Here is an 18,570-nt window from a genome sequence, read left to right as displayed (position 1 = left end):
GACGCTTTTGATGGACATTCTAAGCTCCCAATAAACGGCTCCGGAGGATCGTAAACCACACCTCCTCTACGGAAAAATGAACGGCAAGTGTCCAGACCTAATCTCCAATGAGATTTGGTCTGGTGTTAGATAGATAGATAGATAGATAGATAGATAGATAGATAGATAGATAGATAGATATACTTTATTTATCCCAACCTGGGAAATTAGCCAGGCTAGCACACTGTAGTGATGCAGCATCAACCACAGATGAACCCAGCAATGAAATCTCAGGTTTTGCTGTCTCGTCCACAGCTTCAGGTTCTCCTGCTCCTTCTGCTTCATGACATCCCAGTGATGCAGCATCAACAAATGCCACTTGCTTCTTTAACAATGTTCCTGCGGTGTATAGTTTTGTTTCTAAAATAAAAGCATCTCAAAGACATAAAGCTATGCATTTTTTTGCAAGTGTATGAAAACCATGATTGGTGGAAAAATTAGCTGCGGTGCAAGGGACACTAGGGGAATAATGAGCAGACTGATTAATTCACTGTGATTACCTGATGTGACTTGCTTCCGGGGTGATGCCTGCTTGGGTTGCAATTATTGGGTTGCAATTATTAAAGTCCGGGAAAAGCTAATATATGTGATCTGAGTTTTCCACTCCACAGAAAAAATTTGTTATTGAAGGCCCAGCCAAATTTGAATCAGAATAAACCAACAGTGAAGTTGCAGTCCCAACCAATAACAGAGCATGTGTGTGTGGCTGATCTAACTGGATTTAAAACCGAGTTCAAACCAGCAACTGATATCCTTGTGTGTCACATTCTACACTGCCCCATATCGCCTTGACAGGTGATGGTCACTCGCCTGCATTTGCATATATGTGACCCCAGCCTAACACATGGATAAACACTTGATGATGTCTCAACTCAGCCACTCTCTGCTGACGAAATCCTCAACTCAACTGAGTCCTCAGTGATTGAACTGGAGCCCTGATGAAGGGAGAGACATTTACTGGCCGCTTACTATTCTTAAACCGGATGGTCTAACATTTTTCTTTACTCTGCAGTAAAACTAAGATCGTAGTGATAAATAGTAGATCCCCTTTCCCAAAGCATCCTAGCCCATTTTACACCTTTACCTGAGAGTAACCTATGAAGGATCTCAGGTTTGTAGATTGGATCCCAGTCAGAATGAGCCTCAATTTCTATAATAATTCACATTTATTCTTTTTTGAGTTAGGCCAACCCTGTGCAGAGACGTTCAACTTGCACGCAACACTATGGGCCAGTTACCTATGTTTGTTATACACAGTGTGTGTGTGTGTGTGTGTGTGTGTGTGTGTGTGTTGTTCCTACAGGTGCGTATCTATGAGTTACAAAGCCTAAACATGATAGAATACAGCTTGTAGTCTTACTTCTGTGAGAACACAATCTGTGCTTTCTCAGGCCTGTGAGAATGGGAAATGCTACTGTAGAGCTAAATTGGCTATCTGAGCTAATCAAATATAATAAACCCCAGAATTCAATCTGTGTATACATGTATTTGTATATGTGACAGGCTGGTGCTGAAACATTAGAGAACACTGAAGAAGAAAATGCCCACAAAATCCCAACTCACCACAATAACGTGCTGGGGTAGGAATATGTGGCTGTTTGGGGATGAGCACTCTGAATAGAGGGTGGGGACAAAACTTGGGGGGAGGTGGGCTGAGGCTGCTGCAGAGAATTGGTCTGGTGAGTTGGGTTATGCAGAGAATCCATAACTTCACAGAGTTAAGGTTATTTTAGCAAAAAAGGAACCTGGTCTCACAGAAATCCGTGAAATAGCCACGAATTTCGCTTAACTCAAAATCCGTGGAATAGCCACGGAATTGCTCAAATTTCCGTGAAACTGACACGGATTTCGCTACAATGCAAGTTAAAGACAGTCATATCCCATGGCCATCCCATTGATATTTTTTCCTATTGGTTTGTTCCAAGTCACGTGACTTTCAAGGTTCCGGCAGTCAGAACAAAAAACATGGCGGACAGTTCTCTCATTTTTAGTGAAAAAATTAATATTTTGACTTTGTTTCTGCATAAAAATGGATTTTGATCACATTTCTAGCGAGAAATATATGTTTTATTTTCTAAATATTCACTCAGTGAATGTACATAATCACTTTGTATGTTGGAATAGCCACGGGATATGACTGTCATTAACTTGCATTGTAGCGAAATCCGTGTCAGTTTCATGGAAATTTGAGCGATTCCGTGGCTATTCCACGGATTTCTGTGAGATCATGTTGCAAAAAAGGAAGCTGAATGAAGGGGCAGACGAGTGGATGGAGTCTGGGTGATAACTAGGTGAATAGCTTTTGATGATCAAGCAGCATTGGAGCTCTGAGCACAAAGAAAAACATGGTCGATCAGGTTGCACTGGGGAATAGCACAAGGAAAAAACTAAGTAAAGTAAATAATACTGAGCAGGGGAGAGTAGTTACCACTGTGAAGGCTGAATCAATCTGGTGATAAGTGGAAAGACAGCTGGTATTCTTTAACTGTGAGTTGATGAGTTGATTGCAGACAGCGGAGGTGGAGACACGGGGAAACAGAGAACACAGAGGGGGAAAAACTAGAGACACTGCAGGACAGCTTTTATTCATTTCCTCTCTCTCCAGTCATTTTTTTGTCCATTTCTAACCCTGAATCCTATCTGGAGTGGCATTGTGTCCTAATAATATATTTTTTTAAATAAGTAAATAAAATGTAAATTCCCGAAGGGTTTAGGTACGAGTGGGTGTTTATAGTCTCGTCCAACCTGTCATGTTTTTATTCACTAAACTGGGAAAAAAGATCTTCTCTTTTATCCCACATTGGTCACAGGCATTAAGGTTAACTACATAGAAATAGCCAATCTTCTATCATCGTCTCCTTACTAATGCCGGTCATCATAGGCATCAGTATGAAATTGAGACTGTTTTAACTAGTTGAAAACTCTTGCTGCTTTCAACAGTCTGTAACTCTCAATAACGTTTCTCTTGCAGATACATCCATTATGTTTTTGATCTTGGAAATGGGCCCAACCTCATCAAGGGCAAAAGTGACAGGGCACTGAATGACAACCAGTGGCACAATGTGGCCATCACCCGGGACAACAGCAACACCCACACACTGAAAGTAGACGCTACAGCCACTAGTCAGAGTATCAATGGGGCCAAGAACCTGGACCTGAAAGGTATGTAAAGGACACAACACCTGTTACATGTTTCTCCTTGTGTGTCCAGTGTAACACTCAACAATTAAAGAACTTGCAATCGATGTTGATGTGCTTTAAAATCTGTCTTTCTGCATTATTTTTCTGTAATTCCTTTTTTATTTCACTAAGGCTAAGGTCAGTCTTCCTACAGTGTTATTTATCATGCAAACAATTATTGTGATTGATTTTCTGCTATATCATTCAGGAGATGGTTCAAAATACTTGACATAAGGTCTGGTAAGTGGTAGTGAGAGCTTGTTCTGTGCATCAGGAGGAGCGGGATATCTTGTAAAAGAGAAATAAGCTGCAACAGTTTAACACTGGTTTTGGGTTGTATTGAACTGCCAAAACATGCCTGTTTACATTGTGGGATGGGAATGATATAATTGATGGCTGTTAAGAATTTGTTTGGTCACGTGGAATTTTTATCAGTCTGTGTATTTTTTCATTTTCATTTTATCTATGACTGCATATCAGTACTCACTGAACTGAAACACAGACGAGCGTTCAGTTCTGTGGCCGTATGTCAATAAACCAATGAGCTGAGAATTACTGTAAGTTAAAAATACAAAATGCAAGAGTATTCATTTGAGCAAAACTAGCTTACTGTATCAAACCTTGCTAGCATGAATTACTAGGTTTAATTTGATCCAAACCTTATGTAAACACAAAACACACTTAAATATGCAAGATTACTGTGAAAATTAACCTCATGCCTCTTCAGGGGCTAAAACATAAAACATTGCACTCATTGACATTATCTTTATTGACAAGAATATCTGATCGACAAGAAGTCTCTTTATGCCCTTTCAAAATAAAAGCGTCCGTATATTAACAGGCTTTTGCATAGACCTGTATATATATCTTTTTAGTTTGCCCATGTATGCATCATTTATACATACTGGAACATATATAAAACATAGCGATTCATTGATTAATTGATCATTAACGTCATAGATGCTCAAGTTGGCAGGTTACTTCCAGTGCTGTGAAACTTCCAACTTCTTGAGGGTTAGTGGTCCTGAAAACATTTGCCACTGCAAAACAAAAATGTGTTGTGAGGGTGTGCTTTGCAGTTGTATGATGCAGCTAATTACATTTTCTCTTTACTTGATAAAAAAAATGACAATGGCACAGTCTCTAAGAACATGAGATAAGATCCTCCTGTACTTCTCCTGCAGTGGCCTTGTGTTTTCTACACCCCAGGTGATCTGTTCATCGCAGGACTGGGTCCAGGCATGTATGGCAGCCTGCCTAAACTGGTGGCTTCCAGAGAAGGCTTCCAGGGCTGTCTGGCATCAGTGGATCTCAACGGTCGCCTGCCTGATCTCCTCAATGACGCTTTGTTTCGCAGTGGGCAGATTGAGCGTGGATGCGAAGGTACACCGTCCCTCAAATCTGAGCCTGATTTAAGATACTACAACACAAACTTCAACTCCAACTCCAGCTCCAGCAGCCCATTCTTCCTGCTCAATGCAAACAGTAGCTCTACAGCCCTGCATCCATATGGAAGCCCCTCCATTCTATTAACTGTTCTTGTTGCCTCACTTACCCACTGCTAATATCAGGCCAAACATCCAACACCTCCTCACCTACACTACCACATGTTATTGGCCACATTGGTCGCCCACCAACAGTGCCGTTGCAATCACAATCAGAGCAGTTTTTGCCAGTGCAGTCATATACAAACACTGCCAGGTGCTCCATTTTTATCTTTTATACTTTTGTAAAGTTTCAGGGTATATTCTAATATTGGTGAATGTTTCGGGGTGGGAGGAAGTACCACTTAAAAATCCATGCTGAGAATTCTGTAAGAATATCATTCAGTGATTTGATGGCCAGCACTGGTGTTCTCGAAAACGTTTAGAAACACCTCGATATACCAATGGAAGCCACACACCCATACATGCTGTAGGACTCTCATTTGATTAGCCTATGGGTGGACCTTGCCAGGGCCCTCATACATATGACAGACAGCCTTTTTTAGATGGCTATATGTTTAGCTGCAGCCTCATCCACACTGCTTCTCCAAACTGGGGATGTGCCCACTGCCATCGACCTTATGTAAAACAGTGACAATGGATAAACAACTCATTCAGCCACGCTAAACATCAGAACCATCCCTTTAATGTCTTCCACACACTACATCTCAAATATATAAATGAGCTTTATGAGTAAATATACACATACTGAGGCATGTATAGGAAAGTAAAATGTGAGCTGTCACGCAACTAATGTAAACAGCTGTAGTAACGTGAAACACAAGTATATATTTTTTCTTTTACACATAAGACAAATGCCTTATTTAGAGCCTTAACATTGGAAGTGATGCTAGGCTACTCACTCAACAGTTAGTAGATATTACCAGGAAAGTAATGCACTGAATTCCCTAGCTATCGTATTAAATAAATGTAATGATTTTTTATGTATCCTATAAATTATAAATTTAGGTTAAGTGAATGGTACAAACCCAGGAGACGAAATTTATGTCACTTTGGAAACTTCTTTACTTTTGTTCTAGGTCACCAACATAACTGCATCCATTAGTTCAGTGATTTTAAGCCAAACCTTTGAGTGGTTTTGTTGCGTAACCTTAAGTTGTATATCACAACGATACCAATATGTTTAAAACAGCCTTATTTCTTAGGATATGATGGCGTATTAGGGCCAAGTATGTAAAAAATAAAAATGCGGACCCGGGGGAGGGGGGTAATACTTCAAGAAAAAAGTTGCAGATTTATGAGATTAAAGTGGCAAATCTACAAGAAAAAAGTAGCAGATGTATGATAAAAAAAGTGGCATAGATGTCACCAGCGACATCCTTGCATCTGGCCATTGCGTTGTAGTTCCTGATGCAGAAAAGCTCTCACCGCATCCAAATCAGTACAGTGTTTTCTTCTGAATAGGCCCAATTGATAGCAATGTCTCTTCAATGTCCAGATACGTATGATAATATGGTGATTCTGGGCTAAAACCACAAATATTTCCTTATTGCTAAATTTGATTGCAAAGTATAATTTGATTAAGTCTCTTCCTGAAGACATAGTACACGTCCTGCAGCATCTTCTGTGGTGATGTAATTCCTTGGAAAACAAAACACTAGCCTATTTTTCAGACTTTTTTTTACTCAAAAATCTGCTACTTTTTTCTTGTAAATTTGCCACTTTTAATTTAATAAATCTGCTATGTTATGCTAAAATGTTACCCCTGATCCCTCGGGTCTGTATTTTTTTTTCTTTTTCAGACTTGGCCCTAATACGCCGTTGTACATATGAACCCTATTGACAGAGACATGAAGCTGCTCATTGGAATACATTGTTTAGGAAGTAACCAGTGCTTATTTGTGGTCACTAAGCTTTGACTGGCCTATCAGTGTTTGGGTTGGGTTTAGCGAACGGTCAATTACAAGGGAGTACAAAGAACAAAAAGATACTTTAGGTCAATGACTTTGGATGTGCAGTTTTACAGCAGGCGATGACATCACAGCAGCATTAGTAATCTGTGTCAGTCTAAACCTGGACCCCAGTCTATGCAGTTTGCTGACAAAACAAAACTTACCTAAGGGTTTAATTTGTTTCGTGTTGATTTCCAATTCTTCATGCATATTATGTAGCTACATCAAAATGGGCTGTTGAAACATTTTGCATGAGAAAGCAAATGTCACCGTGGACAAAATGTTTCCATCTTCCTGTGCAAGTTGTGCATTCTTTTGTAGTTGTTTTTGTCATCCTCTTAAGGTTCTGGGCCTCCACAACCTTTTGCATGGAAATCATTTTCTGTACAGCTGTTTTTTTTTATATGCCTGCCATATCATTCAGTCGGACACTGAGTGTACTGTATGTTTTTTGTTGTTGTTGTTTTTTTTAGTTACAGAGCACCATGTTAGACAAACAAATTTGTTAGTTCATGTATCATTTTAATCAAAAGAGACACTAACTTTGTGTACTGTATGTCCTCGCTGTGTCAAGCTGAATGGGGTTTGAAAACAATGTTATTCATTGTACTGTGTGTACTGCAAGAAAGCAATGGTTGACTATTTATTTTTCAAAATAAAGTGTCATCAATCACAGTTTGTTGGTGTTGTCCATGGCATTCTGTCTCATTTTTATGTGTGCCTGTGTGATTTCTTTACTTTATTTCTTTTTTTTTTGCTGATGTATCATGATCAGTTGATTAGTCATTTAAGCTATATTGCCATGTACTGCCTGCTTTTCATTACAAGCTTTCATCACATAAAATTGTGTTTCTTCAGCCAGTAAGCCCTAATCAAAGTCTGGTAACGGTTAGTGAGTCGGCAATACATCAAACTTTCACTAGAGGGTGATATTGCATTGAACATTTAACAGAACAGTATCAGCAGAAGGAACATCAGCTTTTCACAGTTGTTACATCATAAAGTCATGAACCAGATCGGCGGATCAGCTGCAGGATATTACTGCATTGTAAGCCACTGTCTGTTCAAAACTCCATCCCCTCCTCTAACTCACCATCAGTTCACTTGGTCCTGAACGGCTCCAGTTCACCAGGTAAGTCTCCTCTCAACACACTGACCTGTTTACAGTTAGATGAGTTGATGCTGCTGTTGTCATTGAAGGAGATATGTTTACAAATTTCTCACAACAATTACAAAAGAGAGTATGGATTTTGGATACAATGTCATGTACTTCCAAGGTGTCCAACTCTTCCAAAGTTTAAAAATGTATAACCCCAGTAGACAGAGAATGGAAGGGGGAGACATGCGGCTAAGGGACCTTGGACCAGATTCACACCCAGGTCTGCCACACCAAGGACTCAGCCTGAGTGGAATGCACTCTACGAGTGAGCCACCATGTTTTAGACACCAGAATAAAGGTCCACTTAACCCATTGAAGCCTGGAAAGCGGATACGTTGTTTTGTAGTATTTGTATAAGCTCTCAAATACTTTTTGAATTTCATTTCTATCTGCTACAGAGGCTGAAAAATCTATTATTTAGTAGAAGCGTTGACACTTCTGTTGAATTTCCAGAAAAACTTCAGGTTTTAGGGGCTTATTTTAAAATCGCCCAGAGGTTTTACAGGCGTTTTAGGCGTCAATGGGTTAAAATAAAAACAACCCATTGATATCCATATGTCATATGACTACACTATATTTAGAATATTGTCTCTGCCCACCTGCCCTTTTTAAATTAACACACAAGGTTATTGAAGCCCTTCTAGTAAAAGACACCACACTCCCTTGACAAAAACAATAACTTTAGGATGCAATACAACTTTATTGTTAGTCAAGTCAATTTTATTTATATAGCCCAAAATCACAAATCACAGATTTGCCTCAAAGGGCTTTACAGACTGTACATGGTAAGACATCCTCTGTCCTTAGACCCTCACAGCGGCCACGGAAAAACTCCTCTAAAACCCTTTTAACAGGAAAAAAAAAAGAAGAAACCTCAGAGAGAGAAACAGAGGAGCGATCCATCTCCCAGGACGGACAGACATGCAATAGATGTCCTTGTACAGATCAACAGAGTTGAATAGAGTAGATAGAGGTTTCTTCATTTCTCAAACCCTTTTTCTCTATTGAACTGTTGCCAACAAAAGCTAAAAACAACCACCATAGGCCAGTAGTGATGGGTAGTATGCAGTAGTGATTGTTCAAACAACATGTTTTGGCCTTCAGCTTTTATCAGGTCATAATGACACACATTAAAATAACATTTGAATAGGGTAGGTATGGAGCTTTATATATGGTCATGTAGCTACAGGCAGGAGAGGTAGAGGGATGTGTGACACCATGGCTGTGGTTGAATAGTAATAGTGATGCTTTGACATGTTTTCTTGAGCAGAAGGACAACTCTGTACTGAGATAATCCAACTGCACTTATACTATATATAATATATATTATAAGCTCTGTAATAAAGTGATGGGGGGTGTTATTGATGTGGGTCTGCCACAATGTTCCAAACGCGACATTGCTCAAACCGAATGTGATACTTACTAATCCTTTTGGAAATATATTCAATTGAAAACTGTACAAATACAGTATATTTAATGTTCAAACCGGTAAACTTTTGGTTTTTTAAATATATACTCTCTCAATTTGATGCATTTTGTTTTTATTGACATTTTACACTGCGTCAAAAACTTTTTAGGGTTGTACATACTTCAACCTGTGTGTTCTTGCCATTTGCTTTAATGCAAATTTAAAAAGGGTTTAGGGTTTCCAGTCAAAAAGTGAAACAAAATCACATTGAGAACAGCTGCTCACGCTTACCCTCCTGTCAACTTATATTTATTCATTATTATTTATTAAAATAATGTTCATGTTTATGCATCATGGGCATAATGTATACCTATGAATCTATTACTCTACATATTATCATTTGTTTGTATCTATGAACAGCCAAATGGCATGGTGCTTTCAATGTTGCTGCTGCAAGGAATTGTGGGAACACATTATCTCCTTTTTTCACAGAGAATGTTCCAGCTCACCCTATACTAGGGAAAATAGAAAAGGAATCACTGAAGGACTTTTACTCAGCATTTAGAGAATTCAACCAGCTCTTCCCATGGCTGCAACCTAGATAGTTCTGGGTCGTTTTACTCAGTTAGGAACCCACTTAAGCAAAAATGATTATTCAGCTGCTTCCCATATATGACCCATTCTTTGTGTTTTGAGAGCCTGCCAGATTAAATAGGTACAGCCCCCTAGATGCATTTCTGTTGTCTAACCCTAATGAAACCATTGTAGAAGTGTAAGTGATGAATAGCTCATAAATCCAAAGCATTTTGTGTGGTGAGAAACCAATAGCATTATTATATGAGTGTGGATGATGCAAACAAGCTGCAGCTCTTACAGCATCTTAAAGCAAACAAAATGTTATTACTAAGCATTTTAGAGAATCAGTTATCAGGGTTAACGCCTTCAGTGTGTTTGTATGATATTACACTCGGTGTGTGTGTGTGTGTGTGTGTGTGTGTGTGTGTGTGTGTGTGCCTGGGGATGGCTGGGTTTCCACAGGTCCCAGCACCACCTGTCAGGAGGACTCCTGTGCCAACATGGGTATTTGCATCCAGCAGTGGGAGAACTACACGTGTGACTGCTCCATGACCTCCTACACTGGAACACAATGCAACGACCGTGAGTACCTACCTTACTTTTTAACCTAGGTTACACATGTTTAACAGAGAGAGTAGAGATTATCAGACCCACTAAATACCACTAGCATTACAAATGGCTGCAGCTTTAAACTAATGCACTTCTGTAGCCTGCACCAACAGCCGTACACCTAATGCACACTTGAAAATAGAGACAAGACTTACAAGTGAACTGTGGATATTTGCACCCATCTACACTGTAAAAAATATCTGTAGATTTTACAGTGGAAAACTGCTAAACCATGACAGTAGAAGGCCGTAAAATGATAAACGGGTTAATTAGGTTTCAGTAACAATGAAACACTGTAAATGTATATATCAGCCAAAACAGTATTTTCTTTTCATTTAAAAAAATATAAATGATAAATAAAATATAATGGCTGTAATATATATACAAGCCATAATTTTTGCACTTATTTTTTGTAAAAATACTTTTTCTCACTGTTAAATGTAATCACCCTATGTGTGAAATTCATTTAATTCATGTGGCTTTAATTCAAGTATTTTCTTGTCAATTATATGGCAGTGTTTCTTTTAATGGAAAAACGTTTTATTTTTTACGGTAAAATATGGAATAAAATGGCAATCTTAAAGGTGAAATCAACAGTGCTAATATAATTTTACGGTATTTTTACAAAAAGTTGCACCGTATTTGTTACGGTAAAGTTCTGGCAACCACAGCTGCTGTTTTTACCGTAAAAACAACATTTTTTTTTTAAAGTGTATATAATCCATAACTTCCTTCTATGCAAAAAAGTTGATTGCACTTCTTTGTGTGTGTGATTATGTGTGATGTCAAGTAATAAAGGCTGTTGCACTGAAAGTTTCATCAGTGTTAACGATGCTTGAAAGCAAGTTTCAGTATCTTAGAGAGTACCAGTGAGTATCCTTCTTACACTAAGTCATCACCGTTCCATGGCAAAATAACAATATGATACTGAATGAGCATCATTTTTTAATGGTGTTCTTCCTTTTTACTTACTTCTACTGAGAAATGTGGGTCCCTCTCATTAATGGTCATAAGTTTATTTACATTAATCCAACATCTAAACTGGAAACATGGACTTTTATACGCAATACATGACATTGCAATGGTGTATGTATTGCTATTGATGTTTTCATACTGACACCTGGTGTTAAGAATGTCACAGTGCAAGTGCAATACAGTGGATAACGTGCTTGCCTTGACCTGAATGCATTTACTTCATTCACCACTAGAGGGCAAAGCAACATCAACATCTCATGCTTAAAGAGAGCACTTCAACGGCATGCTAAGACACAAATGTGTTGTTCTATTTATACCTATTATTTCAACAATATATAAACTAAATATAAGGAACTCATCTGCACCCATTGATCTGCTGACTCCACCCTCACGTTAGGACAGATTTTAGAAGTATAAAACTTTTTTTTTTTTAAACGGCCATGACAGACAGTCTAATAATTTACCTTATTTGCAGTTTTACATGTCTTTCAGAAAATAAATTCTGCACAGCGGAGTTTTTTTTTTTTTTGTAACACCAATACTTGCCTCTGGGAGAAATTGACATCAAGACTGAGTGGTTGTGCTGTTTCCAGCTCTTTTAGAACACCCATAAGTTTAATAATAAACATTTATTTATTTTATTTATTCATTTGCACAGTTAGAATTACATAAAATGACAAAGATAACATATAATGTAAAGTGCAGGGGGAGGCAGAAAACCCAGATGGGCTTATTTAAAGCCTCCACCTAAAATTTCATAATTATTAGAAAGAAATAAACTGATAATAGAAAAAACACATGTATAACATCAACAAGTTATAATGACAATAACAAAAACAAAAACAAAAATGAACATGTTAAAAAAGTGTATTTGTGTGTTAATTAGAATTTTAAAACAGCAGTTAAAAATTAGCTTTTAGACATCTTTTGAAGCATTTTACAGAGATGGAGTCCTTTGCCAGATGGGAAAAGGTATTCCATAATTTGGTCCCCCTAAATTGAACAATAAATTGACCTCTGCATGTCAGAAATCTTGGAGGATGAAGATCTAAAGATTGACGCGTTGAATAACAGTGAATCTGAGAATTAAATTTAAAATAAGTCTTAAAGTGCTTTGGAAAGTTTTCATGATCTGAATGTACCTTAAAAATAAAAACACATATTTGAGAAATATTGATGTCATGAACAGTAAGTATTTGGAGTTTCTGAAAGAGGGGTACAGATGAACATGTAACTGTCAATGTCAGTAAAAGTCTGACATGATATTGCCATATTGGTGCACTGACTGTAAAAGGTCTGAGTGAGTGAGGGTGCTCTTGGAGCTGGAGCTTACACCTATCACAAGTCTGACACAGGGATTATGATGAGGAGGCTGAAAAACAGAGGAAGTGGTCCATAAAGAGAGTAAACAAACCTCCCATAACAGATTGGTATAGCCACTGGGAAATGGATTCAATACAACACTGAGAATATGACAGCTGTGAGTGGGTGGTTCTGGGAGAATCCATCATGTGTATGCAAAGGGAGAGGAGGTACCCACTAGAGATGTATTGATTAATTGTCTTATTTATTTGGATTGCTCTTATAGTCTTCTCTGTCCATGCAGCAGTGATGGGATGTTAATAGAGGGTCAATGAGCCCTGGAGTAAAGCATGAATGATGGAGCAGATTGCAAGTGCAATGAGGGGTGTGTGCTGAATGAAATAGCACTTTGCTCCATTTGTGATCAAATGTGTATCAGACAATTTGTCACAGTTCCACAGGATCCCTCTCACTTTCACACTCACGTGAGACGATCAACATAACTCCTGCCATTCCAGGGCCACTTGAGAGCTGCCTAACATTAGCTAGACTGCTGATTAAGACAAGATTTTACATTAACATGGCTGAATTTACAGGTGCTTCTCAATAAATTAGAATATCATAGAAAAGTCCATTTCCAGTAGTTCAAGTCAATTAGCCCCAACCAAGTTTTGAGTCATATAGTTGGACATATACAACATTTCCATAATTAGAAGAAAATTAAATAAACTAAGACATGAAATGTCTATATAATGTGTTATTTCCTCTTTTTGAATTGAGTTACTGACATGAATTAACTTTTCTATGATATTACCTATGATATGTAGCTGTGAATTGGTTTCACGAAAGCTGTGGTGCATAAGTTACCATGGATGTTCATTATACATATATACATATAATATATATAAGCCCATAAGTCCCAGCTGTAATGATCTGCAAGGCTGTATTTGCCAAAAATATTCAGGCGAACAATAAAAAAGATATGTGCATAACGTGTTTCAACTTCCATCACTTAATAACAGTAGCACTTAAAGTTATTCTGACTCTTTGTAAAATATCTCCAGAATGTGTTACCTTTCAAACATGACCAAAACCACAGATTTACTCCAAACTCAAGAACAGCTTTCAATTTACTTTGGGTATGTCTCTGTCCTTGCATGAATCAATTGCAGGAGGTTAAAAAAAAGTGAAAGCAAGTGAAGCAAAATAAAAAGCAAGAAAGAAACAGAATGGTTGGGGTGGGGGCAGGAGAGGCTGATGTTCTTCTGTAGGTCGGGGGAAACAGTGATGCATCACAGTGGACAGGACTGTGACAGAAACTGTGAGAGTCATAGTGAAATATGTTAACAATTGTAATTCCTCTTGAGATGTAGGAATTTCCCAAAAAAAAGGACCAGGTCTAAGTATTTTTTGATGGATAGGTCTAAAAAAAAAAAAAAGATTGCTTACTTGAAACATTTGAGTATCTCACTCTGTTTTCTTTTGAGCAACACAGACCCTAGTTCAGTATTTCCTCCGCTCTCAGGTTTTTATCTTAAATCACAGAGCCAGGCCTCCATGGTTCAATGGCCAAATCAATTTCCACAGCACTTGTTTGGATAACTCAGTTCTTCTTTGCAGTCCTGTTTGCCACTCTGGTGATGAATCAAAAGACTCTCAGCACACAGAGGCGTCATGGGTAATATGAGGTCACCGCAATCAGAAAGTTACAAAAGAGTTACAGCAGCAGATGGGTTTAAGAGACCAATTTCTAAGAAGAAAAGTAGCCTTAGAAGAAGTTGTTATTGAACAGTGTATCTAACCTGAGGGAGACCTGGCGGATGGGGGTTAATCTTCCACAGCTCCGTGGGTCAGGAAGGTGTAAATCGACATCTGCAAGGACTGTTACAATGTGAAGGATCCTCAGAAATCAGCCGAGTCCTTCTTTCAGGGAATTTCCAAGGATGCTAGTGTGTACCATCCGTTCGCTTTGTGCACCCAATATGCTTTATGGAACGCATAATGCAATCTTCTTCGTCTTTGGGCTTTTTGGCGGTTGGCAAACCAGTGTATAGGTGCAGGTGCCTACCAGACTGGAGTGTGGAGCAGTAGATTAGCCTTTGCCCACAATAGAGAGCAAACAAAATGACATATTTTTGCAGGCCAAGCCAGAAGTAGCATCGCCATGGGGTCTATTGAGAATCCACCTATGGGGTTTTTGCATTGGATTTTGGATCATTGTAAAATAAGCTCTGTGGCAAACACACATTGACACTTATGCATTTTGTTCATGAACATAATCTTCACAAATGAATGCCACTTTTATGATTGTTGGAGTGTTAATGCAGCTGACAGAAGTAAAAGCTAACGTTATGCTATAGAGAACTACACTGCGGTCACATGACTTCAACGTCACAGCTGTTTTGCTTCAGACTCTCTCTAACAAGCTAACCAGCGGTTTTGACAAGCTAGCGAAGCCGTAGCCTAATTAATTGTTTATTTACATAATCTACAATCTACAAGAGTTTACAAGAGCACTGAAAACCAGACTAGAGGCTGTGAGGTGGACTACTGAGAGAGTTCCTGTCCGTGTCCGGCGTGATGGCGTTTAATGTCCCCGACAACCACTGTAGTCTCATTTAGCCACTTGTCAGCAACCACCTTTTCAAGGACACGTAAAACCTTAAAAATTCACAAGTGGCAAACACACATTGACACTTCTGCATTTTGTTCATGAACATAATCTTCACAAATGAATGCCACTTTTATGATTGTTGGAGTGTTAATGCAGCTGACAGAAGTAAAAGCTAACGTTATGCTATAGAGAACTACACTGCGGTCACATGACTTCAACGTCACAGCCGTTTTGCTTCAGACGCTCTCTAACAAGCTAACCAGCGGTTTTGACAAGCTAGCGAAGCCGTAGCCTAATTTACATAATCTACAATCTACAAAGAGTTTACAAGAGCACCAACCACCTTTTCAAGGACACGTAAAACCTTAAAAATTCACAAGTGGGGGAATACTACCACAACAATTTGAAGCTCAGATTAAAACACATCACTTCACTATATCTTTACATAGTTAATAGTTACACATTAGTTAATAGTACAGCCGCTTTAACCAGATCTTACACTCCCTCCCTCTTTCCTCCCTCTCACTCTCTCTCTCTCTCTCTCTCTCTCTCTCTCTCTCTCTCTCTCTCTCTCTCTGGCGGCTCTGGGGTCCAGACCATTGGCGTCTGCCGTCTTGTGTTTATGTGCTTGTGGCAAGATTGGACGTCGTCAAAGGAGGGTTTTTCAGACACCAAAGGATATGATTTTTCTTGTTGCTGGCATAGTGTGATTTCAATGGATACTTCAAAAATCTACAGCGTTTTTTTTTTCATAACATCACTGACACCAAGACAGTCTGCAAGTTGCACAGGATAAGACAACATCCATCTCTCTGTGGCTTTAAAATGTCTTTCTTTGCATGTAGCTTTAAAGTTCTGTTTTATTTAAAGAGAAAACAGAGACAAAGACGAGATAAGGAGGATGAGGAGCAGCTAGTGAGCTGGTAAATGGCTGCACTAGCTGAGCTATGAGTCCTGTGCAGAAGACGAGACAGGAGTGATCTCTCCTTCCGGACTGTAATAGAATTACCTGCAGGCCGGAGGATATATGTGTATTTTTAAGGGTTTGTAAACAGTTTTGCAGCTCCAGCGAGTAAGCCTGAAGCAGCTGGTATAGAGGGCTCAGCTTTTCATCACTTACTTTTCTTGAATCTCTTGGTCAATCACTCGGTTAGCTAGCCGAGCTTGCGGTGCATTTATCGATCCTCATGCTCAATATGTGCCACAGAAACACTAGAGAGTACCCTAGAGTGTAAAAAAAGATAAATATTAGCTACTCAATAAAATTGAGGCAACAGATTGCAAGCAGTATTATTAATTAAATCTAACTACATTACAAGTTGAGTTAATAACAACTTAACAGGAAGTGCCTGTCAATTAAAAACGGACTAATTCTATTTTGTTGGATTCATTCAGAATTCTCTTGATTTAGAATTACATACACATAAAGATTATATTTAATGTGTTCAAAATAAGTAGATTCAATCTCAAACATTTTTATATTAAATTTACTTAAACAACTGCCTCAAAATCAAGGACGCATTTATATTTAATACATTTTATCAAATATATTAAGTAAAATTAAATGACTACAGAATAATTTATTACAATGTAGAGGGTGTGATAATAACTGAAACTTTCAATGCTGTGGCGCAAAGTTCAATGATGTGGACTGCTATGCCGGCATCATGGAACCTCTGTATTGGCTTTTAACCTCTTTTACTCGGGACATGCCATCAAAAGGGTTAAAATACCTGCTCTTACCTCGCTTTAGAGGGCATTACTTCTCCAACATTACTTCTTGTCTTTATGTTAGGTAGCACATTCTTAAAATAACCTTAGACTACATTTAACCCTTAACTTAACTTTCTGTATGCACCACTTATTCTTTTTTTTTTTTACTTTTTATTTAACCATTTTAATAATTTTACAGAACATTTCCTGACAGAATTTGAAGTAAGAGACATCACAATAAACATCCTGAGCATCATACAAGAAAAAAGTGTTAAGACATTACAATAAATAAATTAAATACAGGAATAAGTATTTCTGACATAACATAGTTAGAAAGTTAGTGTTAATCTTGTAAATAAATAAAAAATAAATAGTTGAATATTTAGACAATCAAAGAAATAAAATGTCAGAAGTATTGATAATTATGACAACAGGCAGAGTAGACAGTATATATAATCTGTGGCTAAGTGGGGTTTTTCAAATAGGCATCTCTTTCCGGCAACATTTCTGCACCACTTATTCTAAAAGTTAAAAATGACCCGCATTTACTAAACCCCTTTAATAAAGCAGCTTGATTGAATTTTAAAACCCAAATCTATTTTTCATAAAGAAACAACATGTCATATCGAGGTGAATATCGAGGTATACAGGCTTACAGTGCAGGAAAAACATATTTAATAAGTGGAATCCATTCGTTTTTTGTTACAGCACACCTATCATAATTGGTTTACTTTCAAAAGAAGGGGGGTATTTCTATTGTTAAAAGTACTGCATGGGTTTTTTTAACATGTTTTTTTTTTTTTAGCAAGCATGCAAGAATACATGGTTTTAAATGGTATGAAAATGATGGAACTGCCTAAAAGGATAATCAATGGGAAGAGAAGCAGATCATAACTGCTGCTACTGTTGCAGTGAAACTGGAATCTGGACCAGAGAGTGAGCCAGGGTGCTTTAATCAGGCCAAACACAAAGACAGAATTGTTTGGGGTAAAATTCTTAAATAGACATTCTTTACCGTTATTGGATTCAGCATTATGGGTCATGACCTGGCCTATTATCATCAACTGTCTATGTGTTCTCATCTTTTTCTATCACTATCTTCTCTGTGTGACAATTTAGCCCATGGTTTATCACTCCTACTGAAGAGACTTATTATTATTATTAGGTAACACTTTACAATAACCATCATTTATAAATGGTAAACAGATAGTTTATTAATGTTTAATCAGCATTTATAAACTGTATATAGACCATTTAGAATGGTAAATACATAATTTCTTAATGTCTAACTAACTCCATCATTCATAAATTACAAATAGATGGTATATTAATGTAAGTTTATAGTTACTTTACCATTAAGAAAACAATACATTATAATTAATAGTTTATTAATAGTTTTAGTTGCACTCATTTTAAAATTTTTATCACCATATTAAGTATGTTAATGATTTTGAAATGATTCATATACCTTTAAGAAAACACATTTAAATATTAAATATGTAAAGCACTTTGTAAATGGCTAATAATTGGTTTATAAACCATCTATAAACATCACTTAGTTGATTATTGTAAAGTGCTACCTATTATTATTATTATTA

General features: G+C 37.7%; 1 protein-coding gene across 1 annotated transcript in view; it reads left to right on the top strand.

Annotated features, from left to right (window-relative positions):
• nrxn3a (neurexin 3a) overlaps positions 1–18,570 on the top strand; it is a 181,127-nt gene that overhangs the window by 136,924 nt on the left and 25,633 nt on the right. The window contains exons 14-16 of the mRNA XM_059352887.1: positions 3,011–3,201; positions 4,429–4,602; positions 10,222–10,341. Of these exons, the coding sequence (XP_059208870.1) occupies positions 3,011–3,201; positions 4,429–4,602; positions 10,222–10,341 (485 nt within the window). The remainder of the gene's footprint in view (positions 1–3,010; positions 3,202–4,428; positions 4,603–10,221; positions 10,342–18,570) is intronic.

The sequence above is a fragment of the Centropristis striata genome, chromosome 16 (genome assembly GCF_030273125.1).
Source record: "Centropristis striata isolate RG_2023a ecotype Rhode Island chromosome 16, C.striata_1.0, whole genome shotgun sequence".
Taxonomy (NCBI): Eukaryota; Metazoa; Chordata; class Actinopteri; order Perciformes; family Serranidae; genus Centropristis; species Centropristis striata.
The sequence above is the reverse complement of the archived record's forward strand: the minus strand, read 5'-3'. Positions and strand labels throughout refer to the sequence as shown.